The sequence below is a fragment of the Oncorhynchus masou genome, chromosome 21 (assembly GCF_036934945.1).
Source record: "Oncorhynchus masou masou isolate Uvic2021 chromosome 21, UVic_Omas_1.1, whole genome shotgun sequence".
Lineage (NCBI taxonomy): Eukaryota > Metazoa > Chordata > Actinopteri > Salmoniformes > Salmonidae > Oncorhynchus > Oncorhynchus masou.
In genome coordinates this window covers 24,433,502-24,461,382 of record NC_088232.1, presented here as the reverse complement: position 1 = coordinate 24,461,382, position 27,881 = coordinate 24,433,502, and the positions used below count along the sequence as shown (strand labels likewise).

General features: G+C 46.2%; 2 protein-coding genes across 7 annotated transcripts in view; both read right to left on the bottom strand.

The window, feature by feature from the left end:
* The window catches only part of hectd1 (HECT domain containing 1), a 28,881-nt gene extending 27,704 nt beyond the window's left edge, over positions 1-1,177 (bottom strand). For all 5 annotated transcript variants that reach the window (XM_064927850.1, XM_064927853.1, XM_064927851.1 and 2 more), the window contains exon 1: positions 958-1,177. The gene's annotated coding sequence lies outside the window, so the exon portion shown is untranslated. The remainder of the gene's footprint in view (positions 1-957) is intronic.
* A 251-nt stretch (positions 1,178-1,428) lies between these two features.
* On the bottom strand, positions 1,429-27,725 carry heatr5a (HEAT repeat containing 5a). 2 transcript variants are annotated; one of them, XM_064927847.1, is made up of 36 exons: positions 27,592-27,725; positions 26,430-26,716; positions 25,603-25,814; positions 25,148-25,256; positions 23,039-23,188; positions 20,830-21,001; positions 20,471-20,628; positions 20,013-20,262; positions 19,431-19,586; positions 18,146-18,396; positions 17,829-17,940; positions 17,461-17,613; positions 17,216-17,315; positions 16,654-16,763; positions 15,923-16,086; positions 15,507-15,670; positions 15,112-15,217; positions 14,650-14,840; positions 13,863-14,022; positions 13,469-13,658; positions 13,035-13,204; positions 12,696-12,722; positions 11,227-11,371; positions 10,837-11,016; positions 10,404-10,637; positions 9,930-10,108; positions 9,770-9,838; positions 9,470-9,649; positions 8,903-9,155; positions 7,281-7,520; positions 6,860-7,135; positions 6,379-6,654; positions 5,719-5,973; positions 5,267-5,418; positions 4,801-5,011; positions 1,429-4,617 (listed from the first exon to the last, which is right to left on the bottom strand). In XM_064927847.1, exons 2-36 carry the CDS (start codon positions 26,553-26,555, stop codon positions 4,316-4,318), a joined length of 6,183 nt encoding a protein of 2,060 aa, XP_064783919.1. In that variant the 5' UTR covers positions 26,556-26,716; positions 27,592-27,725; the 3' UTR covers positions 1,429-4,315. The 2 variants fall into 2 exon arrangements, with proteins under 2 accessions (XP_064783919.1, XP_064783920.1); XM_064927848.1 differs by lacking the exon at positions 12,696-12,722.
* Positions 27,726-27,881: the final 156 nt, after the last annotated feature.

Here is a 27,881-nt window from a genome sequence, read left to right as displayed (position 1 = left end):
CTAGCTAAAAGAAATGCCAGTATAAAAACCGTACTGTTAGGTACAAACAAGCTAAACTGCATAGTTAACAAACATAAACAAGGTACCAGTTGCTAGCTCTAGATTAGGCCCCCACCGTTACTGACTCGCTAGCTAGCCCAGCTCTATCAGCAAAGCCATCTGTCCACGAAGACACGTCATAACGTTGACCAGTTAACTACATTATTATCTGATGTTCTTCCATAAACTCTATTTTAGTGCTGTAGTCAGATACGTTAATGTAGTTCACTTGTGGCTATATTTAGCTAAATTAACTAGCTAGCTAGGGATGGTTTATTTTAGTACAGTAGTCAGTTACGTTAATGTAGTTCACTTTTGCCTATATTTAACTAAATAGCTAACTAGGGATTGTTACGTTTGTTAGCAAGTAACTGGTGACCGGTTAAAGGCTTTTGCCAGTAAATGCTAGTATATTAAATACTAGTTAGCTACTTCAAGCTAAGTGTGTGGTGGGAGGGAATCTAAACATAGCGGACTGTATAGAAAGTACGCCAACAGGCAAAATTGTGCTTTTCTAGTTGATCTCTGCATATCAGTTTTAGCCAATTGACTACAACAAGCTGATGTTTGTCAGTGTAACTAACGTTATCTAACAGTTAACTCCTAACGCTGTTCAGATTAGCTAACGTTAACTCGGTGTCTCGTTAGCTAGTTGTCTAAAATTAAACAATTACATTACAAGCAGAACATATTTACTAGCCAACATGCATATTTTGATAATTGAAAAATACTGAATAGTTCAAACCATGGTCATAATAACAGCTACAATGTTATAATACATGGCCTGACCATGAACACATAATCCGCGAGGCTTCAGTTCCAGGAGAGCCCAAGGCCGCAACCGTTCCGTCAGTCACAGCACATAGGAAAAACTGGGTCGCTTGGTTTACAGCACCAACATATCAGATAATCACTCACCGTCTTTCAGCAGATGACGAGAAGAAAATGACGGTCGATCAAACCAAATAGTATGTAGAGGAACAAGCGAACCTAAGCAACAAAAAAACTTAATTCCTAGGTATTTTTACCGAGACATTAAGGTCAAAGTGGACGGTAATGCAATACACACATCCGAGCGAAATGGAGAGCCGTTGCGGTAACACAGTTGGCTCTCCGTCGTATGTATCACGAGGCTACGAAACGTCCTAGTGTATACTCCATTCACCGTATGGAAGGCGGCGCTAGAATACGTAGAAAAGCACAGACCACATTTCCATAATTACTTCATGTAAACGATGGACCCCACTGGCCCCCCAACATTCTAGGGTAACTATCTTCATTGGGCATACTCAAATTGGTATTATTCTTGAATATCACAGGCAGTCAGAAAAGGCTAAATACATGCATATGGTGTCATACCTCATGTGTTATAGACAAATGAAGCAATGATTAAAGGAAATGTAGGCTTTATTCATAACACTGCCAATAGAAAATGTGTTTATTCAACCAATATTTTCATTTGTACAGTTTACAAAATAAAATGACAGGTTACATTACATACAGACTAGTATTTTATAGTATCCTCACAGCTATAGTATGAAAGTGTCAAACAGACTGAGCAAAAGCCAAGCTGAAAGCAGGACAATATCCTCTGTACCAGATTTGTTATTGCAGAAACTCTCATTTGTAGCGTTAACTTTCTGAACCATCATCCCATGATTGACATCCATTATCATACTGTCAATTCTCTTTTCATTGATATTGACACTTGCATCCATTTCATAAATCCTCATTCTGATCAGTGTCCCTTTAAACCAGAAATGGATTTAACATACATTCTTCCACACTCAGCTATCCAGGATACTTTTGTATGGTAACTTAACATGAACATTGATTAAAAACAAAGAGGATAGTAATGCTGCTAATGGACTACTTGCTCACTGGATCCCTATGCAGCCCTTTTTAATGTACTCAGTGACCATAATACAGTACTAAGATTATGACCATTATAATGTTAACTTCACAACGTTTTGATTGCTTGCTGGACATGTAGCTACAAACAGTATGTTAAGTGCAATGCCATTTCAAGAACATCAGTGCAGTGATTTTATTGTTCTGTTCTGTGGACACACTGCTCTGTAGACAGTTGGTTTAGTTTTACACTAAACAAAAAAATACGCTTCAGTACATGGTAGTTTACATTGCTTTTCCTGTATATTGCCATGGCAATTCAAACCTAAGTTGTGTTGGAGAATAAAGTTACTGGAGGGTTTTATTTTCCATCAACACTTCCATTATGACAGTAAATGTATGCCGTATCTCTTTCAGCTTACGTTGCAGAAAGTCATACATACATCCACACCACACACCTTACCTGTCAAAAGTTTTAGAACACCTACTTGTTCAAGAGTTTTTGTTTTGACTATTTCCTACATTGTAGAATAATAGTGAAGACATCAAAACTATGAAATAACACCTATGTAATCATGAAGTAATCCCAAAAAAAAGTGTTAAACAAATGTAAATATGTTATATTTGAGATTCTTCAAAAAGCCACCCTGTGCCTTGACGACAGCTTTGCACACGCGTGGCATTCTATCAACCAGCTTCATGAGTTAGTCACCTGGAATGCATTTCAATTAAAAGGTGTGCCTTCTTAAAAACAAATTTGTGCAATTTCTTTCCTCAATGTGTTTAAGCCAATTAGTTGTGTTGTGACAAGGTGGGGGGGCTACAGAAAAATACCAAGTCCATATTATGGCAAGAACAACTCAAATAAGCAAAGAGAAATGACAGACCATCATTACTTTAAAACATGAAGGTCAGTCAATCTGGAAAATGTTCAATTACTTCATGTACAGTCGCAAAAACCATCAAACGCTTTGATGAAACCGGCTCTCATGAGGACCGCCACAGGAAAGGAAAACCCAGAGTTCCCTCTGCTGCAGAGGATATGTTCATTAGTTACCAGCCTCAGAAAATAGATGCTTCACAGAGTTCAAGTCACAGACATATAGACCGATGGAAATGTGTCCTTTGGTCTGGAGTCCAAATTGGAGATATTTGGTTCCAACCGCCGTGTCTTTGTGAGAAGTGGTGTGGGTGAACAGATCTCCGCATGTATATTTCCCACCGTGAAGCATGGAGGAGGTGGTGTGATGGTGCTTTGCTGGTGACACCGTCTGTGATTTGTTTATAATTCAAGGCACACTTAACCAGCATGGCAACCACAACATTCTACAGCGATACGCCATCCCATCTGGTTTGGGCTTAGTGGGACTATCATTTGTTTTTCAACAGGACAATAACCCAACACACCTTCAGGCTGTGTAAGGGCTATTTGACCAAGAAGGAGAGTGATGGTGCTGCATCAGATAACCTGGCCTCCACAAATCACCCGACCTCAATTCAATTGAGTTGGTTTGGGATGAGTTCGACCGCAGAGTGAAGGAAAAGCAGCCAACAAGTGCTCAGCATATGTGGGAACTCCTTCAATACTTTTGGAAAAGTATTCCAGGTGAAGCTCGTTGAGAGAATGCCAAGTGTGCAAAGCTATCATCAAGTCAAATGGTGGCTATTTTGAAGATAAACAAATAAAAAAATAAGATAAAACTTTTTCCAAAACTTTTGACCGGTAGTGTGTTTGTGTATATACATACATACTGCCTCTCTACTTAATATGATGACAGCCATTCAAATGATATGTAATCTAACACAAAACTAATAATGTAGACATCCAAGCATGTGGATGCCACACAAAGTTTAGATGTGAATAGAAATTATATGGTTAGAAGTGAACTAATGTTTCCCTCACTGATTGAACAGGGGTGTATTCACACAGAAGAAAATGGGCCGAAACGTGGAGGGACCTACCTGAATTTCTCCTTAAGAAGCACTTGTTTTTGTTTTCTGTTGCAAAATGTTTTGCGACACTTTGCACTAATGAATACACCCCAGATGGGCTACGACTCCAACCCCAGACCTTTGCTGTCTGTAAGACCTACCAACAGCATTTGAGCTCCCTGGTTCGGAATCTACGTCCAATGATAACATTGTCTTTACTCTGTTGTCATTCCCTCATAGAGGTTAAACAGTTCAAATTAACACCTATTGTACCATGAAATTAAACTTAACGTTCACAACTTAATTTTGACTGCCTGCCAAACTAAAATGATGAAATACTGCACTGTCCTGTCCTTGATCTGTGCCTGGCTTTAGTGATTATTACAATCCTAATGCGGTAAGTATGCTACTATGATAACGACACTATAATATAACGTGTGGCTGTTTCTTGTCCGCTCACAATAACTAAGCATTCATTTCACTATATAAAGGCTCACAGAAAATTGGTCTTGAGTTGAATGCTGGGTGAGGTCTTGCTGGGTACTTGAAGTTGTGTGGCCTTGGCGTTGACACTCTCCTGGTTGCCCTTTACAGCAGCCTCCAGCCTGGCTTTCATGTGGGGCGAAGAGGCCATGAGGGCCTTGAAGACGGACGAGTGCTGGGGGCCGATGCGCATCAGGTCCTGCAGGGCTGACTCATGCAGGTTGCGGGCGGGCGCGGGGGCAGAGGACAGGGCATTCTCATCCAGTAGAAAGGAGATGAGGATGGGAAGGAGAATGGCCACCAGCTGGGGACCTGGAGGTCAAAAGGTCAAAACACAACCCGAATAAGACCTCATGGGACAGAGACAGAAAAACTGGAAAGGAAAATAACCCAATCCAGATTTTATACTCATGGTCTATCTAGAAAAGGACGAATAATCTTCACCACTCGAATGACCACAGCAGTCAAGAGTCTGAGGTAACCTAGCCTACTCACGGTGCATCTCGTCGGCAGCGAACACCAGAGCCTCTAGGGCCCTGACTCCATCCTGGATGGCCTGGAGCTCTTTGGAGCTCTGGGGCCTCCTCCTCTCCACCCCCTGCAGGTGTCCCACCACACAGCTCCCCAGGCCCTGGATGAAGGGCACCGCCACCCCTGTCTTGCTCTGGAACACTGACATCAGCAACTGGTAACTCCTGCTGAGCACCTGAGGAAGCGTAAAGAAGGTGTAGAATCAGCTGTGGATACAGCCTTTAAATATGCTAATTATTGGGAAGAACCTCTTTGCATTGAATGCTTGAAGAGAATGTAATACCGAGGAACTTTGAACAGTAACTTGAAATGTTGAATATTTAAAATACTTTGAGTCGTCATAAAGACAGTGTGTCACCAAGGAGTCCTAAAAAGGTGCTTTTTCCCCCTCCGTCTTGTATTTTGTTGGAACTACTTAGTGTCGACTTACCACAGGGTCCTTAGACTCCAGACTGGCTTTAAACTTGTCTATGCAGCGTGTCTGCAATGGCTGGGCTGTGGTGACCTCAGGACTGGCAGTCAGCAGGAAGATGGTGAGAGCTGTCAACAGACTGGCCTCATCCACCACAGGGTTGGGCTTATCTGTCAACAGAGACCAGAACACAAAGCGAATCATACATCCAGCTGGAATCTTAACTTAACTTCTAATTTAATTATGCATTCTAAACCACATTTTGATTTCTAAACCCAAGGCCCTATACTTGGAAAGCAATTGACGGACTTAAAATCTGATTGCGTTTGTGTAGACTTTCAAACCAAAAGGCCATGACATTTGCTGGAGGCTGGTTTCTGAATGAAGGGGCCCTCCCGTGTCTTCACTGACTGTGTGCGTGTGTGATTATGTTTTCTATGTGAAGTGCCCTCCTGTCCCTGACGCCGTACCAGAATCCCAGAAGTCCAGCAGGGTGTTGAGAGCACAGCGCAGCAGGTGGGCCCAGGCCCCGCGGCTCTTCTCTGAGCGACTCATAGGGGAGGAGAGCACAGCTCTCAGGGCCTGCAGGGCTGCAGGCACTACCAGGCCCAGAGCCTCACCACCCCCACTGCTACCCCCAGCTCCACCACCACAAGGCTGCTGGACCAACTCCCTCAGCACCCCCATCAACAGGTACATTAGTGTAGGCAAAATGGAGACACTACCTATGGGGGGAGAAGAGAGAGGGTAACCATTAACCACAGCTTCATAGAAAAGACGAGAAGTGACGAGTGTGTTTAATCAGCCTGAGTGATCATCCTTTAAACGAGATCAAGTTGTAAATAGGGCTTTAACGCATTCATTTGCAAATGAGTATTCTTCCATTTGTGATCAACTGATCAAATAACAATCAATCAATCTCAATGACTCAATTAACGATTTATCATGATATTGACCTACTCTCTGTGCTGTTGGCATTTAGCAGCAGTGCTGGGGTAAATTCTACTTTAATTTAGGACGTTAACTGAAATTCCAATTCCCTTCATTGGGATTGCAATTGGAATGTCCGTTTACTTCCTGACTTGGTTGAATTGAGCCAAGTCCTGATTATCAAGCCTAGTTTGGCTTACCGTCAGGAGAGCAGATGGATGGCAGGTCAGACAGGATGGCCAGAGCAGCCGCCACTTGTCTGCAGTCACTGTCACTCAGACTCCAGGCCGAACCTCCCTGGCCCCCGCTGGGGCTGCCGGCCAGCTTGGGGCTGAGCTGGGGCAGTTTACGCACCAACACACACAGGCACAGCTCCAGGGCCCCGAACACTAGAGACCTGCCTGGAACCAGGCCGCCGGTGTCCCGGCCCTCCCCAAACTCAGGAACCGTCTCCTTCTCTGCTGCCCCGTCATCCACTGAGGGAGAGATAGAGTGAGAGACACACACACGTTTAAAAAAATACAATGTCCTACCTTGCAGTGGTAGAACACGTGCTAAAGTTGGTAACACCCCCCGTCAACAACTGAGAAGGGCCACAGGCAGAGACATAACTTTTAGAAATTGCGGTTACTTCCTTGATCGATCACGCATACAAGGCAAGTAATCCTGCTCCACACTCACCCTCAGCACTGTGGCGTTTCTCCTTGACGTGCTCCTGGGCAGCACACACCACCTGTCTAACCAGTTCCAGCACGGCCAGCTGCACCCCTGGGGCCTCCCGCGTCACTATCAGCCTGTGAAGCACGCTCAGCAGTTCCACACTCAACACCTGGTCATTGCCGACTTTTGACCGGGGCCAGGAGACCTCTAGCAGAGCCTGCAGGGCCTGGAGGCAGGAGGAGATGTTCTCCATCTGGTCATGGGAGTGAGGAGAGCACAGGAACTCCACACTGATGCCTACAGACAGGGAAAACACGACGCATCAAAAACATAGCCCCTCGCCAATATCTCCAACTACAAAGATCACCTGCTTCAAAAGCTTATTTTTATAAGAAGGATATTCATAGCAAAGTGCCCTTGTATCAGGTCCATTGCTTCTCACCCAGGATGAGGTGGAGTCGGTCAGAGCTGATGTCCTCAGGGGACTTGACGGAGGCCAGGGAGGTGGACTGGCCCATGGAGGTGGGGGTGACGGGCCGGGACAGGTTGGCAGGGCCGTCGTCCACCATGATGAAACCTGTGCTGTTGAGCCACAAGGCCGTGGCATGGAGGATGGGAGCCCAGGAGCTGCAGTAGTGGGGTCTGGCCTGCTCCGCTGTCTCTGCTGTGTAGAATGTCCCTCCTGACGCTCGTGCACACACACACACAAAGGTTAGATCAATGCAATTTCCCATCAACGATACAAATGTTAACTACAGTGCAAACTTAAATTAATAAACCACAGCATTAGTGATGTGCCATTCGCAAATGATTCATTATTTTTGAATTACTCTTTTTACTGACTCGAGAGTCATGACTCGTTTTTCCGAGTGACTCGTTCATGTTAGTAATTGGTTTGACCTGTTGGCCGCAATGCATTCTACAGCAGGATTAATACGCGCTCTTCCGGTGACGTGCTCCGACAAACTGTCTGTGTCGGTCATATATGCGCTCGAGGTCTTCACGGATCCACCTGGACCTGAATACCCGAGAGGGTCCGGATCCAGAATTCTAAATAAAATGTCCACGGTTCTGGGTTGGATCTGATATGATTGTCACGGGTCTCGGGTATGTGTAATTTTAACTGACTTGTCCAGAAGGATCCATATAGATCCGAACACGACCAGTAGAGAGAAATTGTATAATTTATACTGCTGCTTTTTGCTGCTCACTAGAGTGGCGCGTGTAGTTTGTCGTTGATGTTGGCCAATCATAAGTCATCAAAGTGGTACTAGGCTACAGTCACACCCAGTGTCACCTCTTTCTCCCTCCTCTCCCTCACGCTTTATCAGCTCTGGTTAATAAAGTAGCTTCAAAATGGACTTCCAGGGAAGCTGCTGCTGATCCAGCTGCAGGCAGCATAGAGAATAAAAAAGTGTGTAGAACGGATAATAGATTGTGTGGCGCAAGAATGAATGCAATTTATTGAATGTTACGGACACAGCTCTGTAGAACCAAAACATACACAGCCTCTGCTCAACACACTTCAACACGAATCGTTTGGTGGGCTGCAGTTTGCAAACAATATTGTGCTCATCACCCTCACTGCAGTCAAGTAATGTATTCCGCCAAGAGTCGTTCACAATCTAGCCTGGTTGTGGCCACAACTAGACCTCGTTTCAAATGTACCAAGACACTCTTCCTTGTATGCCTAGCAATCAACAAATGTACATTGTTTAAAGCATGATTTTACAAGTCTCAGTCACAAATGACAGCTCCAATAAGCCACTTATTGTGAACAAGAGGCTTTGTAGAATCATGACTCTTGAGTTTTCAGTTCGTCGTTCACCGATAGGGGGTCCTGCATGCTCTGAGCATGACTGAATCAAATGAAAGAAATGGGTCGAAAAAGAGTCCTTTAGACTGAGCGAGTCAAAAAGATCCCAAATCAGTAAAAAGAGCCAAACTTCCCATCACTACAGAGCATCTGCCTACATGATCTACCCTCTTCCCAGTATGAAACACATACAATCCCACCAGATCTAGAACACCACCTGTAGCCTGCGGTCCTTACGGTGACCTCACCTGTAGCGGGTAGCTGTGCCGAGTAGTCCTGGGGGAGGGTGAGGAGAACGTAGTCCTGTAGGGCAGCCAGCCACAGACGGCTCAGCGTAGCCAGGTCAGTCTGGACCAGTGTCAGCAGCCCTGGCCCTCCAGCCCCCCCACAGTCCTCCTCTAGCAAGGGAGAAGCAGCCTGCTCACCCTGCCTCCCTGGGCCTGGCCCTGGGATGGGGCTCTCCCTCGGTCTACTGCTGCTCTGCACCGCCACAATGTACACCTGGGAGAGGAGACAAACACAGTGTTAATATTATTAGATGTGCATTATAGATATAACCAGACAACCAATTAGCAGTCAGGATGAACAAACTGTCCGTAGTAATGTGTCTGCATGTGTCTGGGATGAATTTTCAACTCTGTTGCACATAGACACAGTGGAGGATATAGAAAGTGCCAAAAGAAACAACACGAGACTAAACCTGTACTGGAATGACAGTGACTTCAACCAGGAGTTCAACTAATAGAGGATGTGGCTTTTAATGCAAGTGTTGATGGATGACAGGCTTCGACTAGGATCAGCCAGCAATGACTTACCTCAGCCCAGGCCTTGAGCACAGCCAGTGTCTCCATGGTGGATGTTCCCTCGTTGTAGAGCTGACTGGGCACCTCCTTCCCTGCCTGGACCTTGACCAGCGAAGAGGCCAGGAGCTGATGCACCCTCCTCAGATCCCTCAGATCACTGACCACCCCACTGGCGATCCACGCACTGCACACCTGTCAGGCAGCACAATGGAAAGACTATGTATTCAGTGATAGCTCAAATCAGAGGACCATATTCAATCATTATTTGTTAAAAGTAGAAAATAAAGTACAGAGCACTAGAGATGGCCACACCTGGCAGGCTTTGGCTGTCACATCAGGAGGTGCGTCTGCAGTAAAGGCTGGTCTCAGAGCAGCTCCAACCTACGCATTAAAAAGAGAGAGGGAGTCTTTGAATAAGCCTGGAACGCTCATTCCCCCATCCGTGGTAGTAGAAGGCATGGCAGAGACTCACGTTAGCCTGATACTGCTCCAGGATGACGTGGCCAGGGAACTCCGGCTCTGGGATGGCAGCGAACTTGCGGATGATGACCAGTAGAGTCTGTAGGCCAGAGAGCCTCAGCTTGTCACTGTGGTCAGTGGCGGCCATGAAGGCCATGCGGATCAGGGCAGCCAGGTGAAGGACCAGGAAGTCTGGCAGGGAAGAGAGGGTAGGATATATGACATGCGAACAGACGTTCAATAACACATGGAAATGGCATCTAGATGCTCCACAAGATGCCATTCAAATAAAATGTGTGATTAAACAATGCATTGTTTTTGTTCGGAAGAGTAGTAGGTGGAAAAGGACTGAAATTCAATCTGACAAAAGTCTAAACAGAGTTTTAATTTGCTAAGCTTTTGGTCTATAATGACCTTTGTCGGAGCAGGGACACTATTGAAAACAGCTCATAAGGTAGTGAAGTTCCCACAAAATGGCTTCCCTCACCGGTGGACTCATGCAGGCGGTGCTCCTGGGCCAGGGCCATGTCGAAGTGGGCAGGGTGTCCGTGGCTCTCACACAGGGCGATGATGCGACACACGCACTCCACAGCGAAGACCCGCGTGGACCAGCGCAGGTTGGTGAAGGGCCCGCTGGACTCTGACGTGGCGTGGAAGACTGACGCGTCGTCGTCCCTCTCTCCCTCCTCCTCCTGGTTGGTCTCTACCGAGGCTGTGGATTCTGACACAACAAACCACAGAGACAGCTGGGGTGAAGTAGTATAGCCATCAACTTAAACTACATCCATGCGATAGATTGCATCAGTAAGGAGAATATTTGGCGTCAAATAAAGTCCTTTTGACATCGGCCTTGTTGGGTAGAACACTACACCCAGTAACAGAAAGAGAAGGATGTCTCTTCCATTTGACATCACACCCACCTGCAGAGGCAGACAGGACGTCTTTGCAGAGTTTGAGCCAGTGGGCCAGTTTCCCCGTGGCGATGGAACTCATCATATGGACCAGAGTCTCCTGGATGTCCTGACAGAGACGGGGGTCTGACTCCCGGTCCAGCAGGCTGAACAAAGCCCCCTCTAGGCCCACCTCCTTAATGGTCACATCTGTGGAGGAGAGGAGACACTGGTCACAATGGGGCTTCTCTACAGCATATTATTAAGCTACTTAAAGTCTGTTAATTATTCAAAAGTCCATTTGCACATGCTGAGCATTACAAGAAAATTATAGATTTGCTGGTGAAGGTAAGTGACCAGACATCTCGGCTTGTATCTCAGTGTGTTTGTGTCTCAAAGTGTGTGTTTTTTTTGTCTCACCAAGATGTGTGTTGTCCCTGCGGGGCAGCTCCTTGACAAGGGCCACAGCATGCTCAGACACCTCCAGGGCTTCCTTCTGGGCCAGCTGTCTGAGACAGGCCACCACAGCACGACGCAGAGACAGGTACGAGCTGCACAGGTTCACCTACACACACACACCAAGCACATAGGCACACGCAGAGACACACACAGACTTAAGCAACTCAGCATATGAGGACTACATAGAGGTACTAAACACAGGTAGAGAGGGTGACCATTCGGTCTGTTTTAAAGTCAAAGTAGTACATCCCATCATCAAGACGTGATTAGCACTTTGGTTGAAATATAACTGAATTAATTAACAGGACAGACGTGAACTGAGAGTGAGATCTCATTACAGGGCCCAGTCCATCCATGTTAACAGTCTGACTACTCTGTTCAAAACCCCAGTAGAAACACTATCATAGATAAGTGGTGGCCATATTCATTTTCAGCCAAACATCATGTTGGAACGGATACAAATAATTGCTGTGAGCAGCGAGCGAAACCGAAATAGAGATATTTCAGCTAAAAGCAATTATTTTCAGTTTGTGTGTCAACAACTGAATCCAAAATCATTTGGCCTGCTAACTGGAAAATCATATCAAACCAGGGGGAACAGAAAATAGAACAGAGTGTGAGTTCCAACACAGACGATAGACGACAAATAACGAGCAATAGAAATGTTATTAGCTCTCTGGGAGAGGACACTATTGACCAGTCCTCCCTGGTACCATGATGCTGTTAATCACCCTGTCATATCAAACAAACAGAAGCCTTTCCAGAGGATTCGCCTGGTCCCAGATCTACCTGTTCCTTCTTGCCAACTCCTATGGTCACGGTCACGCCTGAGTTGGCAAGACAGCACAAACAGATCTGGGACCAGGCTCGAGGAGTGTGGGAAATCAGAGGAACTGTGAAGGATAGTTTTACTTGTGCCAGTGACTACTTTATATTTGATTGATGCTATTTGATTGATGCTATTTAGACCTGTGTCATCAGATCAGTCTTTACAGCTTGTATGGTAATTTGGTCAAAGGTCATCATTCCTCAGAACTGATAGCAGAACACACTACTCCGATAAATAGAGCAACAAGCAGTTGACAGAGGCTCGTGGGGGACTGTTTTTACCCCTTGACCTACACTAGTGATCCGAAGAGCCATCCAGTGTGAAGGAGGATTTTGAGAAAAGAGCCACTGACGCAAAAACAAATCCTTGGCACGACCCGTGGAGTAGAGGGCTGTGAGGGAGGGAATCGGCTCATGCTCGCTGTGGATGCCTGATAGTGTTAGTTCAAACTCACAGAAGAGAACCAAAATGACAAGAAAAAGACAACCAAAGTGAAAATCAACAGGGTGACAAAGAAAACACTGCTAAGAAAGTAGGAGCAGTGCCAATAGCAAAATACAACTTGACACCGCAACTCCTGCAGGCAGGGCAAAGAACCTACCAACATAGAATAATCCAACAAGATTCCCTGTATGAGAGAGAATACACACGGTCACTACAGAGGAAGCCACTACAGAAACACTCACTGGGACAATATGGCTTAACAAGTTTAAAACTAAATTGATCACGTCATTTGTCCGACAGACAGAGAGGCGTGTTGGAGTGAGTGTGTGCATGACTGATTGCTGCCTGAGACTAATAGAATCCTAAACTCAATAGCTTAGCATTAGCCAGGAATGACATTAGCTAATTATCGACCTAGGTATGAAACAGCTTCTCATTAGCATTAGCTACCTAGAATCTTGACACAGTTCAGGATTAGCTTGGGGCCACTACTCACACAGAGGCTGGGCACCAGGCTCGCCAGGTTGACGTGGCGCGGGGCAAACATGTGCAGCTGCTGCAGACAGGAGATGGCCTGGGCCTCGACTAGACAGTCTGAACTGTCCTGCATCACCGCACAGCCCACCAGGCACGACGTCCGCAGGGCCGACACAGACTGGCCCTCCCCTGGGGCACAAAATGGGTCAGACACTAATACACATACCAGGGTTAGGGCACACCTACTGTGTAGTGCCAGTTATACAATCTTTAAAAAAAAGAAAACATAGAAAAGGTGAAAGCTGGATATTGAGTGAAATTATGAATTGCGTGCAGCAATATTATGAATATTACATTTTGCAATACAATCCAAGAAATCAAATCTATTTTCTCTGGTATCAGATTTCTACTTCCCAGTGACTCAGTGTGTGACTATGAGGTGAGTAGAGTCACCTTGTAGGTCAGGTCCCAGGGTGGTGAGGAGGGCGTTGAGGCAGCGGCCCAGGCTCTGGTGGACCTCTACGTGGGTAGGGGGGATAGACAGCAGCAACCTCAGCACCAGGGTGAAGCTAGCTTCCACATGGCCATGGTACAAAGGACCAGCATGATCTATCACCATGGACAGAGAGTGCAGCGCCCACCTCTGGTACAGACAAAGAGGAAACAAGAGTCATTGGTTGAGACAACTCTACATGTTGACAGAGACTGTTTCCGGTTAGACCTTTTTAAGCTGTGGAAGTGACGCAAAGGGTCCGTTCATACTTCTGGAACGTTTGTAAACCGCTGTTTTGTGTGTGGCGGTAGAAACAAACTCTGAAGTAAATCTGCTTGGTAATCATTACTGTACCTGGACCTCGGGGGAGGTGCTGTCCTGGGACAGGGTGAAGAGGATGCCCACACAGGCAGACAAGTGCTGGGGAGAGCTGATGCCCCCTACATAGCGGTACAGGGAACCCAGCGCCAGGGCATGCCCCGTACGAGTCACAGCATCCCGGGCTGTCTTCAACCTGGTGGGGGTGAGATGGGATTAATCTGAGGTCCTTCGCACTGTCCTACTGCTAAACGGATGTCCAACCAACACAAAAACGTCACAGCATTAGCTTAGAACACACCCTAAAATGGACTCCTAAATGAAGACCATGCAAGACATTGCAATATCACCGATCCTGGTTGATGTTTTGAGACTGGTGCCAGTGTGCTAGTACATTTATATTTTACACTTGAGTAATTTAGCAGAAGCTCTTATCCAGAGATCTGACAATTAGCGCATTCTTATTAAGATCCACTGGGGTGGAGCAGAACTGAGATCACCGTGTCCAGCAGGGCTGAGAGGGAGGAATACCACAGAAGAAGAGAAGTTAAAATGTGTCAAAACTACACTCTTAGACAACCACATCACAGCACCATGAGATTCATTTAAGATACTTCCTTGAAGAGGTAGGGTTTCAGATATTTTCCGGAAAATGGGCAGGGACTTTGCGGTCCTACCTTGGGGGGGGGCAAACTGCTTCCACCATTGGGGTGCCAGGACAGAGAAGAGCTTTGACTGGGCTGAGCGGGAGCTGACCCCCCCCATGCCAAGAGGTATGTAGCCTACGGTGTGTGTGGAATGGGATTGGGGGTTGACCACTCACTTGTCAAAGCTGACCAGGGTCATGGAGACGGTGAATGCAGGGTCGTTGACCACCTGTACCAAGCGAGACAGTCCCTCAGCAGCCATGCAGCGCAGCAGGGGGTTCGAGCTCTCCAGAGCCCCCACCAACAGACCCAGAGCTGGCTTCCGAACCTCTTCTGGACCCAAACCTACCCGACTGGAGCCTAGGTGCTGTACACAGAGAAAGGAGAGAGGGGTTAACAACTGTGGGGATATCCACAAATTGTAATCGCGTAGTTTGTCATAAAAAAGGAAATTGCACAATGACATTGCATTTGTTGCATCATTGATGAAATTGTGTGAAGAAAAAAAAGCATTATCATTCACCTATAGACAACGTCTGTAGACAAAAAACAAAGCATTATATCATATAGGTTGGTAAATCCAAAGGCAAGGCTACCGGGGCTACCAATATGTCAGAGTTCAGACACTGAGTGTATACCTTTAGGACACTGCAGAGGGCGGCAGTCACATGAGTCTGGACAGTCTGCTGACGAACACCCTTCAACTGCTTCAGAGACTCTGTGAACTGTTCCAGAATCTGTGTCCTGCAACAAGGAGAGACAGGCGATTAAGCACGTAGAGCCACATAGTAAGAAACTTAGGCGGTTGGCATGTCTGTGTCAAAGTAGAGCGGATGTACAAGTTTTACTATACTGTACTTGTGAGTACCAGAAGTCATCACAAGAATAGTAAACCAACTAAAATTAAGTGAGGACATTTTGCAAGTCCTCACTTGTTAGGATTAGGGAAAATAGAATTTTGAATGGGAATCAATTGTTGGTCCGTTAAAAGTCCTCACAAGTAGAGTAAGACCTAGTGAGTGAGTGTGTGTACCTCAGTGGGACGATGATGTGGGGAAAAATGACTCCAAAGAGCTGTATGGCAGCGGTGGTTAGGGCAGCAGGCGGGGGTAGGGGGGCGGGAACATCCTGGCATTTCACACAGATGGTGAAGGGGTCGTACTCCAGGGTCCCTCCTCCAACACTGCTCCCCTGTAACTGCAACAGACACAACACAGCAAGGTCACACACCTAGGTCTACACACACACACACCTTTCTCTACGTACACAGAGAGCACTACGTTTGAACGGCTGCATCTCAATCCTAAAGGTCTGTTTGTCCTCCTTCACAGATGCACACAATCTCTACGGTTCCACAGCACCAAGTGATTGAGTGTGACTGACAGAGATCCAATACATTAGTTGTATTTGTAATGATATGGTGACAACTCCCTCTGGCCTCTGACAGACCTGCTCTTCTATGTAGTGCTGGTCCATGTCCTGCAGAGCGGGGCCCAGTAGTGCCAGGTCATCACTGTGACAGAGGGGTGGTAGTAACGTCAGCTCTGAACACACGACGTTCTCTGGCCCAGTGATGTCTGTCACCAGCTGCTTCAGCACGATGCCAAAACTCTCTGTGTGGATGGATGGGAGACATCAGGGTAACATATCTGGGGTTAGCAATCAATACCACAGCCTTAATGTCAACATCAAGAGCACAATGCCAATTTACATAGACAAGAATGTTGTCAAACTCTGTGTGGAAGGGGGAACAGAAGAGCCAGATGTCTGGGGTTAAGATAAGTGATTTTATATCAAATCAATTAACCTCAAACAGGTTAAGGCCTTAACCAACAATGCAGTTCAAGAAATAGACTTCAAAAAGTACTTACTAAATAAACTAAAGTAAAAAATAAAAAGTAACAATAAAATGACAAAAACAGGGGGTACCGGTACCGAGTCAATGTGTGGGGGTACAAGTTAGTCAAGGTAATTTGTACATGTAGGTAGGGGTAAAGTGACTGCATAGATCATAAACAGCGAGTAGCAGCAGTGTACAAAACAAATGGGGAGAGGGGGGGATCAAATAAAGGCCATTATGTTTATTAGGATCTCCTTTAAACCACCAAAGGGCTAGTCTTCCAATGTATAAGCGTCTATGACTAGCAGTCACAGAGAGTAGCATTGAAAAGAGCTCTCACCTTCGTATGTCTTTGGGGGCAACAGAGCCAGGATCTCATAGACCCTCAGTCTGAGGACTACTGAGGTGTTTTTAATCAGGTTGCCATAGGATTTGATCAGAGTAGGCACCCTGCAATACACAAGCATATAGGTTTCAGCCCCCCCCAAAAAAGGCAGCTTATTAAACAGTCTCAAGTCAAGTATACTCTTGTTTTTTCAGTTTGGTTAGAAATAACACGGTACACAATCCGCACTCAGAAGGAATGAGAGAAGCAGTTCGGCTGACTGTGTCCTTGAACAGTGAGCTGTTAAGTGGGGACTTGGCAAAGCACCAGAAATGTTCTTGGATATTGATCACCTAACACGGAGGTACTTTTAGCGCTAGTGGTATCCTTCGGGCCAGAACTAAGTGGCCGTCTTCATCAGTGATGATGTTTAAAGTCTCTCTGGTCAAATATCCATCCACATGAACATACCACCTCATATGGAAACAAGTATTATGCAGAATTCTTTTTAGCATACTTAGGTGTATGAATACGAACATTGGAACATGGCCTATGACAGAGGTCTGGTGTGACTCACTTGGTGAGCAGAGCCACAGCACAGGCCAGGGGGGTCAGGAGACGACCTATGACATCATCAGTCAGGAGATCTCTGCAGTGAATCACCAGGCTCTTCATGGCTGGGACAAAACAACAACATCTCAACATTAGGAGACATCAGATCGACCTAGAGGTGAAAGTTAAAACTTAAACTAACATAAGCATTCAACTGAAACAACCCGGCTTGTGTTCAATGAACTGAGTATAGAAGAGTGCGCATCTCACCACACAGCGCCCCGGCGCGGCCCTCCAGGGTGACCTGCCAGGTGAAGTGGTCCCCACGGCGGAGCTCCATGTCCAGGTCTCTGATGGAGGGAGGGAAGGCACACCTCCACAGAACCAGCATCCTGGGGAGGTGGTGCTCAACCACCGCTGGACCTACAGACGTTAATCAACCTTCATTCACACAGGCTAATCTCACTGAGATAAGATCCCTATTGCACACAAACAACAGCAGTAGTTGGCAAGGTGTGAGAAAGTCCCAGATCTGAAGATGCCTAACTGCTGAATAAAAACACCAGTTTTTTTTTTAAATGAGGCCATTTATTTCCATTGGTCCAGCAAACACATCAGCAGAGGGTGGATGGACATACCTAGGGTATTGAGGGAGGAGAGCAGCAGCCAGCCAGCCTGTGTGCGTTGGATGGAGATGCGGCTGTTCTGAGTGGCTGAACGGAGCAGGTCCTCGGCCAGACCCATCACCACCTGGGAACAGAGGGTCACTTATCGTTTAGATACCTGTACTATAACATCCGCTCCCACTGATTTAGTGGAGCTTCTGATTGAACTATGGAAGAGCCATTAAACAGACATAAATCACAAATAGTGTGCATACAAGGCCTCAACTATAAACAGGCCTATGTGTATTTGTTGCTAGCTCAAGGTTACCCAGACGAAGCCCAGTCCTTACATTGCCTTTAGTGTGGGGGATGCCCAGTGGGCAGTGCTGCACTGCCCCCAGCAGGGCGGCGATAGCGGAACTGTACCCGGCCACGGCCTCAGGGCAGGACTTGAGGGCATTGAGTCTCTCTGCACAGCGGTCCAACAACACGGCCCCCTGGGAAGGCAGGGCCACAGCCACACAGCGTAGACACCAAGCAGCTGCTAACCGTGCTGACACACTGGGGTGGAGCAGAACTGAGATCACCGTGTCCAGCAGGGCTGGGAGGGAGAAATATCACAGAAGCAGAGAAGTTAAAATGTGTCAAAACTACACTCTCAGACAGGCACACACAGTATATTGAGCCTTGAGCATTTGTCTGTGAAACTTACTAGGTAATATATAATAAGATGTCTGGCTCTGTTCCACTAGTCTATTTTTATCCTGTCATAAAACCTTCATTAAGGCTCCCAAGTGGCGCAGTGGTCTAAGGCACTGCATCTCAGTGCAAGAGGCGTCACTACAGTCACTGGTTCGGCTGCATCACATCCGGACGTGATTGGGAGTCCCATAGAGTGCCACACAATTGGCCAAGCCGGGGTAGGCCGCTATTGTAAATAAGAATTTGTTCTTAACTGACTGACTTGCCTAGTTAAATAAAGGTTATATAAAACATATTTGTTGCTGAAGATGTAGACTAATGTTGTTTTAGCACAGAGTCCTGAGTCAGCACAGCAGTCCAGGCGCTGTGACCTACTCACCTCCACAGTTTCTCTGCCCTCCCTTTCTTCTTTCTCTGTCACGCTCCCTCCCCCCCCTCGCCAACTCTCTCCCCCCCTCGCCGTCACCAACTCTCTCTCCCCCCCTCGCCGTCACCAACTCTCTCTCCCCCCCTCGCCGTCACCAACTCTCTCTCCCCCCCTCGCTGTCACCAACTCTCTCTCCCCCCCTCGCCGTCACCAACTCTCTCTCCCCCCTCGCCGTCACCAACTCTCTCTCCCCCTCGCCGTCACCAACTCTCTCTCCCCCCCTCGCCGTCACCAACTCTCTCTTCCCCCATCTCTTATCACTCTCTCTCCCCCCCATCTCTTATCACTCTCTCTCCCTCTACTCTCTTTGTCACCAACTCATCTTCATAGACCACTGAACACTCCCATGCATTACAGAGACTGCCCACATGGCATAAAAACCACACACAGCTTTTCCATAATACGACCATTTAACGCAGATTCCTCAGGGGACAGAGCTGAAGAGAAGAGACTGGGAACAAGTCTCTGTGCGCGTGTGTGTGTGTGTGTGTGTGTTCAGGCCTCACCTGTGCTGGTGTCAGTGAGTAGCGATGCAGCAGTAGAGGCCAGGCCCTGTACCAGGCTACCCAGCTCCAGCAGGGCACACACCAACACATGCTGACTGGCAGCTACGTCTGTGGTGGTGACCCGCGTCTCCACATTCCCATCACACATTGCCGCATCTGGAGGGAAAAGATGACCATGACAACCAAGGAAAAGCACTTCAGGAGTCCCCACTGTCAATCTCAAAGGCTGACATGCACATAATGACATCGTCGGGCCTGTATGAGATCATCATTCTTCTAACCAATCAAACAAAATTGGCACTTCATCAATTCGCCTTTCCTAGATTCCTTGCACCCTCCCCTTATTTCTCCCATCACATTGGAAGAGAAGATCCGAGGTCCCTCCACTCTGGCCTTCTCGTCCAATGCGTTTTGAGAAACAGGGAAGGAGTGGGCGTGACAAAAAAACAAAACAAAAATCAAGGAAAGACGAATTGGGGAAAAGCCTATGTACCATTCAATAAGTGACATTTCTGAGAACATCTTTCAGCAATCCATCCTTGTCAATCAATGTGTAAATGGTCTATTAAAGCTTCCCCTCACCCACGGCCCTCTTCTGTTTGCCTATGGCCAGGCAGATCTCCTTGGCAGCAGCGATCTGGGCCTTCTCCCCCAGCAGAGAGCCCAGTGTGGCCCTGAGGATGAAGGAGATGCAGCGTCTGCAGCACACGGCGTCTGCGGGAGTCTGGGTGGCCCGTGTGTGGGACACCAGCTCCATGAGCAGGACCAGCAGGGCGGAGAAGTTGGCCTCCAGCCACACGCCGCCCAGACACGACACAAACACCACACACGACTAGACAGAACAAGAACAGACTCAAAATCAAGAAAGAAAACAGTAAGTTGCGCCCAATACATATGAGCACATGTATAGAGCCAGGAAATTTCTTGACCCATGTGACCGGACCAGGAAAACCTACTGGTCCAAGTGTTTCCTAGTCAGGCCACGTGGTCAGAAAAACACTCATAGCCTAACATGTAGGATGGAGACAGAGAGAGCTGACCTGAGTGATGCCGATGCGGATGTCTTTGCTAACAGAGCTGGTCCCTTTGAGCTTGTCTCCACTGGCCCTGAGGAAGCCAGCCCCACCACGCAGGAACCCCCCAGTCAGCAGATCCATCACCTCCTCCAAGGAGCTGCGTCTGGAGCCCTGTCTGTGAGCTGGGAGGAGGACACGCAGAAGAAGAGAAGGGTCAATATTGTTTTATTTTCAACTATATTCTATAATATACTGTAGTTTCTTTTAAATCCCACACTACAATCCCACATAGGTAAGAAACAGTTAAAAGCAAACAGTTTAATCCCAAAACCTCAACAATCGCAATTCTATCAACTCTTGTCATCCATTGTAGCCTACTGTACCAGTGGGTTGTTTGGGCTCTACGGCTGTGGCCAGCAGGGTACCCAGCAGTTTGGAGATGGCCACACGCACATCATAGTTGGAGCTCTCAAACGCCCTGAAGCAGAGCGTGGCTACGTTCTCCAACTCTGAAGTCCACAGAAACACAGCCTCTCTCTGCAGCTCCAGAAGACACTGCCAGACATCACACAGACATTTAGAAACATACACGGACGGCAAATATGTTACATACACCGTCTTACAGTTGAAGTCGGAAGTCTACATACAATTAGGTTGGAGTCATTAAAACTTGTTTTTTAACCACTCCACAAATTTCTTGTTAACAAACTATAGTTTTGGCAAGTCGGTGAGGTCATCTTCTTTGTGCATGACACAAGTAATATTTCCAACTACTGTTTACAGACAGATTATTTCACTGTATCACAATTCCAGTGGGTCAGAAGTTTACATACACTAAGTTGACTGTGCCTTTAAACAGCGAGGAAAATTCCAGAAAATGATTACATGACTTTAGAAGCTTTTGATAGGCTAATTGACATCATTTGAGTCAATTGGAGGTGTACCTGTTGACGTATTTCAAGGCCTACCTAAAAAACTCAGTGCCTCTTTGCTTGACATCATGGGGAAATCAAAAGAAATCAGCCAAGACCTCAGAAAACACATTGTAGATCTTCACAGGTCTGGTTCATCCTTGGGAGCAATTTCCTAAGGCCCGAAGGTACCACGTTCATCTGTACAAACAATAGCACGCAAGTATAGACACCATGGGACCGCGCAGCCATTATACTGCTCAGGAAGGAGACGCGTGCTGTCTTCTAGAGATAAACGCACCTTGGTGCGAAAAGTGCAAGTCAATCCCAGAACAGCAGCAAAGGACCTTGTGAAGATGCTGGAGGACACAGGTACAAAAGTATCTGTATCCACAGTAAAACGAGTCCTATATTGACAAAACCTGAAAGGCCAATCAGCAAGGAAGAAGCCACTGCTCCAAAACCGCCATAAAAAAAGCCAGACTATGGTTTGAAACTGCACATGGGGACAAAGATTGTACTTTTTGGATAAATGTCCTCCGATCTGATGAAACAAAAATAGAACTGTTTGGCCATAATTACCATCGTTATGTTTGGAGGAAAAAGGGTGAGGCTTGCAAGCCGAAGAACACCATCCCAACCGTGAAGCACGGGGGTGGCAGCATCATGTTCTGGGGGTGCTTTGCTGCAGGAGGGACTGGTGTACTTCACAAAATAGATGGCTTCATGAGGTAGGAAAATTATGTGGATATATTGAAGCAAAATTTCAAGACATCAGTCAGGAAGTTAAAACTTGGTCGCAAATGGGTTTTCCAAATGGACAATGACCCCAAGCATACTTCCAAGGTTGTGCAAAATGGCTTAAGGACAACAAAGTCAAGGTATTGGAGTGGCCATCACAAAGCTCTAACCTCAATCCTATAGACATTTTGTGGGCAGAACTGAAAAAGTGTGTGCGAGCAAGGAGGCCTACAATCCTGACTCAGTTACACCAGCTCTGTCAGGAGGAATGGGCCAAAATTCACCCCACTTATTTTGGGAAGCTTGTGGAAGGCTACTCGAAACATTTGACCCAAGATAAACAATTTAAAGGCAATGCTACCAAATACTAATTGAGTGTATGTTAACTTCTGACCCACTGGGTATGTGATGAAAGAAATAAAAGCTGAAGTAAATCACTCTCTACTATTATTCTGACATTTCACATTCTTAAAATAAAGTGGTGATCCTAACTGACATAAGACAGGGAATTTTTACTAGAATTAAATGTCAGGAATTGTGAAACTGAGTTTAAATGTATTTGGCTTAGGTGTATGTAAACTTCCAACTTCAACTGTATATGAAAAATCAACAAAAAAAGACACGCATCAGTGTGAAATGAAGCTCAATTGAATGACCATGGTCTTAACTTTGTTGATTCAGTGAGACCAAAAGAACATAAAATGACAGTAATGTATTGCCTAACTTGATAGCGCCACCAGCCATACAGTGTATGCCCCATGGTTGGAGGGAGGAATGCATGTTTGAATGACATATGTCCTAACACAATGTAGAATGAGAACAATGTGTAATATGCTTAATGTGGTAGCACCATCAGCTGGCTATACAGTTTATGTATTCCCCATGAGTTTGGAGCAGCAGCAGTTTAGCTGGAGGGAGGAAAGCGGTAGGCAGTAGCTACCTTGGCGGCAGCACAGCGCACGGCCATGGAGCGGTCGGTGAGACAGGCGCGTGTAGCCTTGTAGATGTCTCTGTGACAGGGCATGGCGCTGACCCCCAGGCCCCTCAGGATCTTCTCCACGCTCAGCATGATCTCATAGCGGCCCTGGGACTGGAGCATGGACAGACAACACAATTCATCAGTGGTCCTGTGTGGCTCAATTGGTAAGAGCTTGGCAATAGCCATGCCAAGGTTGTGGGTTCAATCCCCGCAGGAATTACATACGCTACACATACTGAAAATATAGGCACTCACTGTACTTTAAGTCGCTTTGAATAAAAGTGTCTGCTCAGTGGCATAAACCTCAACATAGGGGCCCCACAAGAGTAGCGTGCTCAACCCCCTCCTATACTCCCTGTTCACCCATGACTGCGTGGCCACACACGCCTCCAACTCAATCATCAAGTTTGCAGACAACACAACAGTAGTAGGCCTGATGACCAACAATGACGAGACAGCCTACAGGGAGGAGGTGAGGGCCCTGGGAGTGGTTCAAGAAAAATAATCTCTCACTCAACCTCAACAAAACAAAGGAGCTGATCGTGGACTTCAGGATACAGCAAAGGTCGCCCCTATCCACAGTGGAGAAGGTAGAAAGCTTCAAGTTCCACAGCGTACACAACACTGACAATTTGAAATGGTCCACCCACACAGTGTGGTGGAGAAGTCACAACAGCGCCTCTTCAACCTCAGAAGGCTGAAGAAATTCGGCTTGGCACCTAAAACCCTCAAACTTTTACAGGTGCACAATTGAGGGCATCCTGTCGGGCTCCATCACCACCTGGTACGGCAACTGCATCGCCCGCAAGCGCAGAGCTCTCCAAAGGGTAGTGCAGTCTGCCCAAAGCATCACTGGGGGCAAATTACCTGCCCTCCAGGACACCTACAGCACCCGATGTCACAGGAAGGCCAAAAAGATCATTAAGGACATCAACCACCCCAGACACGGCCGGTTCACTACGCTATCTTCCAGAAGGTGAAGTCAGGGCAGGTGCATCAAAGCTGGTACCGAGACTGAAAAACAGCTTCTATCTCAAGCCCATCAGACTGCTAAATAGTCATCACTAGCTGGCTACCACCCGGTTACTCAAACCTGCACGTAAGAGGCTGCTGTACTATATACATTTACATGGAATCCCTGACCACTTTAATAATGGAACACTAGTCACATTAATAATGTTTAAATAATGTTTACACACGGCTTTACTCATCTCATATGTATATACTGTATGCTATTCTACTGTATTTTAGTCAACACCACTCAGACATTGCTCAATCTAATATTTATATATTTCTTAATTACATTATTTTACTTCTATATTAGTGCGCATTGTTGTGAACTTTTAGATACTACTACACTGTTGGAGCTAGGAACACAAGCATTTAGCTACACCCTCAATAACATCTGCTAAATATGTGTATGCGACCAATACAATTTGAACATTTAGAACACCTGCTCGTTCCATGACATAGACTGACCAGGTGAATCCAGGTGAAAGATATGATCCCTTGTTGATGTCACTAGTTAAATCCACTTCAATCAGTGTAGATGAAGGGGAGGAGACTGGTTAAAGGCCTTGAGATAATTGAGACATGGATTGTGTATGTGTGCCATTCAGAGGGTGAAAGGGCAAGGCAAAAGATTTAAGTGCTTTTGAATAGGATATGGTAGTAGGTTCCAGGCACACCGATTTGTGTCAAGAAGTGCAACGCTGCTGGGTTTTACACACAAAAGTTCCCTGTGTGTATCAAGAATGGTCCACCACCCAAAGGACATCTAGCCAACTTGACACAACTGTGGGAAGCATTGGAGTCAACATGGGCCAGCATCCCTGTGGAAGGCTTGACACCTTCAAGAGTCCCTGCCCGACAAATTAAGGCTATTCTGAGGGAAAAAAGGGGGATGCAACTCAATATTAGGAAGGTGTCCTTAATGTTGTTTTCTTATACTCAGTGTCTATCAGCTATTCAGACATAAAACACTGGCCTTCATATTGCCACTGGCTAGCACAGTGGTATATCAATACATTTTTGCATTACCATTGCAGATCCTTTAAATTGTACACTCACCTCTGCAGACTTTATGGCCTTCAACAAATTTGCCAAAGTCTCTTTAAATGTGTTGACAAGCAAACGGCCAAGCTGTTCATAAAGGGCACCCAGACAGGCAATGGCTGCCCTATAGACAGAAAAAAATAAATCAGTTACAAAGTTCTTTCAGATGTTGAAAATACCATTCCTCTTGACTGCACAGTGCACACACTGTGTAATCCAAAGTCTTCTGTTTTTTTAAAGAAGTTCATTACATACTAGTGTAATGCTACTGTATGAATTTTGCCATTTCGGTGAACAGTAGTTAATCATAACAAGATTGATTTCAACAGCCATGTAAACATGGAATGTCATAGAAGCTTTAAGGTATCCCCATGAGTAACAAACATTATAATCATTAATGCGTAATCAGTCTGACCACCACCCCTCTATAACTGATGGGGATTTCAGCTGCCGCAATCTACTGTACTTACAGTCGAGTTGGCAGGTAGCTGGGTGAGTCGTCCTTGCTGCGGATGATGTCATTGCACCTGTCCACCGTGTGGCTGGAGGTGAGTGAGTCTCCCACCCTGTAGAGCAGGGCCAGGCAGTGGGCTAGGAGCCATCGGGTCGGGGGCCCCGGAGAACCAATCAGAATCCCAGTCAACTGTTCCACCAGACGCTTCTGGTTCTTCTTCACATCCGCCTGGGAGAAAATACACTCAGTTCAGTTCACTTATTTGGCCTTTCACAAGAATTTGTCTTGCATTCAAGAGCACTGAGTTAAAGTCAACATGAAACCATCAACATTTATTGACCACATGACATAGATGACAGTAACGACATAAAATAGATCTCACAGTCAGGCAGCCCTATTTTTGTATGATGAGCAACTGATGTTTTTAATGGGATACTTCGGGATATTAGCATTGAGACCCTATATCTACTTCCCCAGAATCAGCTGGAACTCGTGGATACCATTTGCTAAATGATAGTGGCTACTGGCAAGACAAATCACATCAACATTTCATCTGTAGTTCATTTTTTTCTTCATGACACAGAACCAGCAGAGCAGACCATGATTTAGCCTTTACAGCACTCACTGCTTTAATCACGCCTAGAAAGACATACTGACTGGCATCCTGCTAAAAGAGACGGCCCAAGAAAAAGCACTGGGCTAATCTCAGCCTGTTCAAATGGCTCTCTTTTGATCTGACTCTGCTTAGGAATGCACCAAGCGCTGTCTGTCACAGGGGAGGCCATTATCTGCAAGCACCCACTGGGCTCTCCCCTAGTCTCCTCCTTTCCTTATTCCTCTCACCCTGTCTGCAGCAGGGAGCAGCTTCTTCAGGAAGCGCAGCCACTCAAAGACAAATTCAGCCCTCTGGTGTTCTCCCAACTGGCTGCATGCCTCCTCGTTCAGGAGCAAACTGTGGGCTCGTTCCATTCTCCTCCCTCCTTCCCCTCCTCTTGCAGCCGCTCTAGGCCACAGTCTCTGCCTCCCTCTGAGCCGGACAAATTCCAAACTTCAGCCACAAACAGAAAAGGACGGCTTCTTCCCTCTCACTGCGGGAAAAAACTGCTCTGTTCCATCAAGACCTGGAAAACCTGCAAGACATCAGTAAAGAGACTCAGAGTTCATACTCCAATATACGTGAAAGGGGACACTCCTCGTGATAAAATGCACTGCAACCAGGTCACTCAAACAGAACAATTATATTGACGTTGACAAATAGCCAAATCTTGATCTCCTGCAAAGTAGGGCTGTCAAGTGAAGGGCACGGTTCTTCCTTGTTTTTTTTTCGAGGAGTGGAAAAAGTGTAAGTTTATCTGGAACAGCTCAGGCAATGAATTATTCAGACAGTCATCCCACAGGATCAGTGCAGAGTGTGCTGTTAGCTAGATCATCATACATTATTCTATTGAGAGGGCTCATTCGGGGAGGGGAATCACGTCTATTTTACACCTATGCTGACTAGTTACTAATCTAGCTAATAACGTTACCCCTCACTCCAACTTCTCGTTTCTTATGACCTGATGACTCAGTTAGCTAGCACTAGCTTTGATTACATTTGTAACAGATGTCAAATCGTGAGCACAATGTCAAATAGAGAGCAGGACATACAGCAATAACGTTAGCCAAGATCCGGCCGAATTGTGTAACATTCAAGCCAGCCAGCGAGATAATTTACGTTACTAGCCAGCCATATTCTCCAGCTTTTCCCAACGAAGTTAGCTGGCTAACGCTAGTTAACTGCCAGTTACAGGCAGAGCAGTCTTCGCTAGTTTGTAAAGAAAGACAGGCTACAACTAGCTAGCTAACATATGCATTCCTATATGAGGTTAGCTAGCACTGCAAGCTAACGTTAACTTTACCACAGCTAGCAAAACATAGTTTCGTTAGCTAGCTAACGTTAATGTTGGCACGCAAACGTATCAATCAGTAAATCCATCCTAAATAAAGATAAACGTAAACATTGTACCTGTGGCGAAAACTTAACTAAGTATTTGATGCAACTTCGGGTGAGATGTTGATGTTTCGGTCCAAGATAATATTTATTTGTAGCTACACTGGCGAAGTGAACACATCTGCCGCTTTTCAACTAGGAATAATCGAGCGCAGAAACATCGATTGAAGTGCCAAAGTTGACATTTCAGGAGAATAAATCGATAGACACTTTCAACCCATTTCCTTCAACATAGTGTGCCACAGGTTGTACCAGACTGTGAAAAACAGGGTTGAGGTTCCATGTGAAGAAATAAGTAGACAAAA

Coding starts and splice junctions, on each gene's coding strand:
- heatr5a (XM_064927847.1), bottom strand. CDS start 26,555: ATGGAACGAGCCCACAGTTTGCTCCTGAACGAGGAGGCATGCAGCCAG. Junction 25,257..25,602: donor AGCTACCTGCCAACTCGACT/GTAAGTACAGTA, acceptor TTCTGTCTATAG/GGCAGCCATTGCCTGTCTGG. Junction 20,263..20,470: donor TCCGCATCGGCATCACTCAG/GTCAGCTCTCTC, acceptor TGTTCTGTCTAG/TCGTGTGTGGTGTTTGTGTC.